The sequence below is a fragment of the Dipodomys merriami genome, unplaced genomic scaffold (genome assembly GCF_024711535.1).
Source record: "Dipodomys merriami isolate MVZ:Mamm:240054 unplaced genomic scaffold, mDipMer1.0.p SCAF_50, whole genome shotgun sequence".
NCBI lineage: Eukaryota > Metazoa > Chordata > Mammalia > Rodentia > Heteromyidae > Dipodomys > Dipodomys merriami.
Genome location: NW_027206069.1, coordinates 2,400,916 through 2,406,915, shown reverse-complemented (window position 1 = coordinate 2,406,915; position 6,000 = coordinate 2,400,916). Strand labels below are relative to the sequence as shown.

At 53.5% G+C, this 6,000-nt stretch overlaps 1 protein-coding gene across 1 annotated transcript in view; it reads left to right on the top strand.

Moving 5' to 3' along the window:
- The first annotated feature begins 362 nt into the window (after positions 1 to 362).
- Dync1h1 (dynein cytoplasmic 1 heavy chain 1) overlaps positions 363 to 6,000 on the top strand; it is an 82,905-nt gene continuing 77,267 nt past the window's right edge. The window contains exon 1 of the mRNA XM_069997551.1: positions 363 to 761. Coding sequence (XP_069853652.1) covers positions 491 to 761 — 271 coding nt within the window. The 5' untranslated portion in view covers positions 363 to 490. The remainder of the gene's footprint in view (positions 762 to 6,000) is intronic.

Below are 6,000 nucleotides of genomic sequence, written 5' to 3'. Positions count from 1 at the left end.
TCACCGAGAGGACGGTGCCGGGCACAAGGTCCCCCGATACATCATTCATTCGCTGTTTATGGAGTTCTAGGGCTCTGCGCTATTCCGCTGGGTCCCTGCAGTGAACAACACGGACACAGCCCCGCCCCCATCTTTCCGGGTGCCAAGCCGGAGCCCCATCTTTTCCTCACACTGCAGAGACGCAGGACCCAGCCAGCCCTAGGACTACAAGTCCCAGGGTGCCGCGCGGCGGCATCGCCGGGCCAGGCTCCCGCGCACGCGCGGCGGCGTGACGCCGGGCCGCGAGCGGGCGCCGGTGGCTGCGGCCGGCGGGCGGGCCGGGGCGGGGCCGGCGGGCGGCGGTGGCTTTAGGGCGGAGCCGGCTCCGCTCGCCGCAGTCGGCCGTGGGCTAGCGGACGGTGCGGCTTCCGGCGCCCGTTTCTCTCGCACTTTCTCCCCTCGCGCGCGGGCCACCTCCTCAGGGCTCCCCACGGGTCCCAAGCGCGGCGCCATGTCGGAGCCCGGCGGCGGCGGCGGCGGCGGCGGCGGCGGCGAGGACGGCTCGGCCGGCCTGGAGGTGTCGGCCGTGCAGAACGTGGCCGACGTGTCGGTGCTGCAGAAGCACCTGCGCAAGCTGGTGCCGCTGCTGCTGGAGGACGGCGGCGAGGCGCCGGCGGCGCTGGAGGCGGCGCTGGAGGAGAAGAGCGCGCTGGAGCAGATGCGCAAGTTCCTGTCGGACCCGCAGGTCCACACCGTGCTGGTGGAGCGCTCCACCCTGAAAGGTGCGGGCGCGGGCGGGCAGGCGGGCGCGGGCCGCACCGGCGCGGCCGGCCGGGGCTCGTGGGCCGCAGCGCCCCTCGGAAGCCCCCCGGGCCGCGGACGCCCGCCCGGGCACCCCCAGCCCCCCGCCCCCCAGCCCGCAGGCGCCCCGCACCGGGAGAGCCCCGGCGGCCGGCGCCGCGCCCTCGCCACACCCCTCGGCCGGCCGGGTCTCCGCGGGAGGACCCCTTCCTGCTCTCGGGAAGGGATGAGGGCGCCCCCCGTCTTGGCCGTCACCCCCAAACAATGGGGTCGCTTTGTCTGCTCGGGCCTCTCAAGATGGCCGAGCTGGGTGGAGACGGCGTCTCCCGGGCCGGGCGGAGGCCTCGCCGCCTCCGGTGTCACATGAGCTCGCTGCTTTCGTTTCGTGGCCGGGCCTCGGGAGGGCTGCGGCGGGGCCCGGCCCGCAGGGAGCGGCCAGCCCGGCGCCGCGGCCCGACTGCCGTGGGCGGGTGCCCACGCGCGGGCCTGGCCTGCCCGGGAGGCCGCGCGTCCGGCTCGGCGGCTGGACCCCGGGGTCAGCTCCGGCCCGTGGCCCGCGTTCCCGCACCGCGCCTCCAGCGCGAGGCGCCCAGGGCTCTGACCAGGGGGGCCCCGCAGGACCGAGTCTGGCTTTCCGAAAGGGTGATCGCGCGAGGTGGGGCCTGGCGAGGGAGGAGGAGAAAGGCCGCTTGCAGACCGCAGTCCAGCTGCCGAAAAGCCCTCTGGGGTGGTGTGTGACAGTTCTGCGAATGGGTGTGGCAGGCCCTGCTGGGAACCCGGATGGCGTCCGGGAGAATGTTGGGTGGCCAGGGACTGCAGATTGGAAGTGCGGTGTGGGAACGCGTTTGTTACAGTGTCAGGTCTGTGCCTGGAGCGCGCCCGAGAGCTTACTGTGCCCCCCCCCGCCCCCCCTCCCGTTTCTTTCTGATAGTTTGTTTCTTTCAAGGTTGCGATGAGATGTTTCACTGTAGCCTTGGTTTGGGCCAGAGGTTGGCAGAGTGTAAGAGTATTTTTCTGTGATTCGCCTGGAATGTTCAAAGCAAATACCCATTCAAGGGTACCCAGATTTTTTTTTTAATGGAAATCTACATTGATTAAAAAAACGTTAACTCACCTTTAAAGTATGCACATGAGATAAAATGAACTATGACTTTACTGTCCGGGTAAGGCCATTGTCAGCTTTTTGATCTATTGCTTCTTGGACATTTAAAAAAATGCATGCACAGTATTTTATTAAAATAAAGTTTAACCTGTGTTTATTTTATTTTTATTTATTTATTTTTTGTCAGTCATGGGTCTTGAACTCTGGGCCTGGGCGCTGTCCCTCAGCTCTTCAGCTCAAGGCTAGTGCTCTACCACTTGACCCACAGCGCCACTCATGGACTTTGCTGCCCAGGCTGGCTTTGGACCTGGATCCTCAGATCTCAATCCTCCTGAGTAGCTAGGATTACAAGTGTGAGCCAATGGCACCCAGCTAACCTGCATTTTTTTTTTTTTTTTTGGTTCCGGTCGTGGGGCCTGGACTCTGGGCCTGGGCGCTGTCCCTCAGCTCTTCAGCTCAAGGCTAGCGCTCTACCACTTGAGTCACAGCGCCACTTCCGGCTTTTTTCTTTTTGCTTATGTGGTGCTGAGGAATCGAACCCAGGGCCTCAGGCATGCAAGGCAAGCGCTCTACCACTGAGCCACCTTCCCAGCCCCTAACCTGCATTTTTTAAAAGAAGTTTCAGTAATTCATTTGTCTGTGTGCGTGTGTGCCTTGAAGCTTGAGCTCAGGACCTGAGTGCTGACCCTTTAGTCTTTTCACTCTAGGTTAGTGCTCTGCCACTTGAGTCACAGCTCCACTAACAGCTTTTTGGTAATTAATTAGAGGTAAGAGTCTCGGATTTTTCTGCCCAGGTTGGCTTTGAACCTTGATCCTCACATCTCAGCCTCCTGAATAGCCAGGATAATAGGCATAAGCCTGTAACGAGCCCTGGACCCATTTGTACTATTTTTATTGTGCAATATATGAATTTAAATTAGTGATTTTATTTACCTTGGATCATGATTTTTTAAATATTTTATTTCTTTTTTTTTTGGGTCCGGTCGTGGGCCTGAACTCTGGCCTGGGCGCTGTCCCTCAGCTCTTCAGCTCAAGGCTAGCACCACCACTTGAGTCACAGTGCCACTTCCGGCTTTTTGCTTTTTGCTTATGTGGTGCTGAGGAATCGAACCCAGGGCCTCATGCATGTAAGGCAAGTGCTCTACCACTGAGCCACCTTCCCAGCCCTAAATATTTTATTTCTTCATTTACTTTTGCAAGTCCTGGAGCTTGAACTCAGGACCTGGGCACTATCCCTGTGCTCAAGGCTAGCACTCTATCACTTGAACCACAGTGCCACTTCTGGCTTCTTCTGTTCAGTGGTAGTGAAGAATAGAAGAACCCAGGGCTTATTGCAAGCTAGGGTAGCTCTCTATTACTAAGTCACATTACCAACCTTAACTTTAAAATTGTTATTATTAAGGTGATGTGCAGAGGGGTTGCAGTTACATAAGTCAGATGAAGAGTACATTTCTTTCTTTCTTTTTTTTTTTTTTTTTGGTAGTTTGTGGGGCCTGAAGTCTGGGTCTGGGCGCTGTCCCTCAGCTCTTCAGCTCAAGGCTAGCGCTCTACCACTTGAGCCACAGCGCCACTTCCAGCTTTTTCTGCTTATGTGGTGCTGAGGAATCGAACCCAGGGCTTCATGTATGCAAGGCAAAGCACTCTACCACTGAACCACCTTCCCAGTCGTCCCCAGAGTACATTTCTTTTTGGACAGTGTCACCCCTTCCGTCGCTCTCCTGGTTTTTCCCTCCTGTCCCCACTCATAAGCTGTATAGTTCATTTTCAACATAGTGAGTGTCTAGTGATACCACTGTTGTATCATGATTCCTTTTTCTCTGTTGCTTTTTGCTTCTACAGTGCACATCAATAATTCACTTTTCTCAACATTTTAGAGTTAGACTTTGCTAGAATTATCGTTGGTGACGGGTGAACATATCAAAGGAATGTACTTTTCTTCAGCAAATGGATACCAGCGTCCACATCACAGCTCCATCATGACTTGCACTTTTGAGAGCTGACTAGTGAAAGTGTCTAAAATTGAAAAATTCCTTCATTTTTCTTTATAAAAATCCTTGCTATTTCTAGTGAGTGAGCCTGTATAAGTTATTTTTCACCTTTTGAAAAGCTGAGGAAAAACTTGAAAATTAGCCCAAGTTTATGATCTTATTAGCAGCCTGGCTGCACTGGACAGTGCAGACCCCAGCAGGAGCTGGCGCCTCTGGTGGAAGGGCTTGTCTGCAAGTAATTTCAGGACTTAGCATTGGCTTGTTTTTTTTTTTTTTTGTCATGGGGCTCAGTTTGGGGCCTGGGGCCTGTCCCTGAGCATTCTCTCTCTCTCTCTCTCTCTCTCTCTCTCTCTGTCTGTCTCTCTCTCTCTCTCTCTCTCTCTCTCCCTCCCTCCCTACTCCCTCCCTCCCTCCCTTCTTCCTTCCCTCCCTCCCTTCCTCTCTCTCCTCTCTTAAATTTTGTTGGACAGGTGATGTATAGAGGGGTTACAATTACATAAATCAGGTAATGACTACTTTTTTTTTTTTTTTTGGGTTAGTCATGGGCCTTGAACTCTGGGCCTGGGAGCTGTCCCTCAGCTCTTCAGCTCAAGGAAAGCACTCTACCACTTGAGCCACAGTGCCACTTCTGGTTTTCTGAGTAGTTTATTGGAAATAGAAGTCTCACAGCCTTTCCTGCTCGAGCTGGCTTTGAACTGTGATCCTCAGATCTCAGCCTCCTGAGTAGCTAGGATAACAGGCGTGAGCCACCAGCACGTGCTCTACCACTTGAGCCACAGTGCCGCTTCCAGTTTTCTAGTGGTTTATTGGAGGTGAGAGTCTCACAGACTTTCCTGCCTGGGCTGGCTTTGAACCGCGCTTACATTTCTTTTTGAACAGTGTCATCTCTTTCCTCATTTTCTCCCAGTCCCTGAGTTCTCTTGGAGCTCTACCATTTTGAGCCACAACTTTGCTTCCGGTTTTCTGGTGGTTAGTTGGAGATAACCTTCTCTCAAAATTTCCTGCCTGAAATTCCTTTGAACCTTGATCCTCAGATCTCAGCCTCCAAAGAAGCTAGCATCACAGACCTTAGCCACCCGTGCCTGGTTTACCTTCTCTCTCTCTCTCTCTCAGGTTGTGGGGCCTGAACTCTGGCCTGTGCACTGTCCCTTAGCTCTTCAGCTCAAGGCTGGCACTCTACCACTAGAGTCATAGCTCCACTTCTGGCTTTTTCTGCTTATATGATGCTGAGGAATTGAACCCAGGGCCTCATACATGCAAGGCCAGCACTCTACCACTGAGCCACCTTCCCAGCCCCTTCTCTCTCTTTTTTTTTTAATAGAAGGGAGTTTCCAAACCACCTGTATTAAATACAGACATATTTATATGAAACCATATTTCTAACCCAGTTAGCTGTAAACCTTTTCTTAAAAGTATAGCATTCTTCAGAGTAGAGAATAAAGATTGTGCGTTGTTTTGGCAGTTTTGCTTTTTTGTGTATGTGGTACGGGGTTTTGTGCTTATCCCATCAGCATCTTTGGTTGTTTTTTTTTTTTTTTTTTTCTGGTTGGTCATGGGGCTTGAACTCTGGGCTTGGGTGCTGTCCCTGCGCTCCTCAGCTCAAGGTGAGCTGAGCCACGGCGCCACTTCCGGTTTTCTAGTGGTTTATTGGAGGAGTCACGGACTTTCCTGCCTGGGTTGGCTTTGAACCACGATCCTCAGATCTCAGCTTCCTGAGTAGGTAGGATTACAGGCATGAGCCACTGGCACCCGGCAAACATCTTTGGTTTTTTGTGTTTTGTTGTTATTTTTTGTCACTCATGGGGCCTGAACTCTGGGCCTGGGCGCTGCCCCTCAGCTCTTCAGCTCAAGGCTAGTACTCTACCACTTGAGCCACAGCACCACTTCTGGTTTTCTGGGTGGTTTATTGGAGATAAGAATCTTACAGAGTTGGGCTGGGATGTAGCTCAGTGGCAAAGCGCTTGCCTAGCAAGTGCAACATCCTGGGTTCGATCCCCAGTACCAAAAAAGAAAAGATAAAAAAAAATACAGTTAAAAAAAACCCAAATAAAAAAAAGAGTCTCACAGACTTTACTTCCTGGGGTGGCTTTGAACCTTGATCTTCAGATCTCAGGCTCCTGAATAACTAGG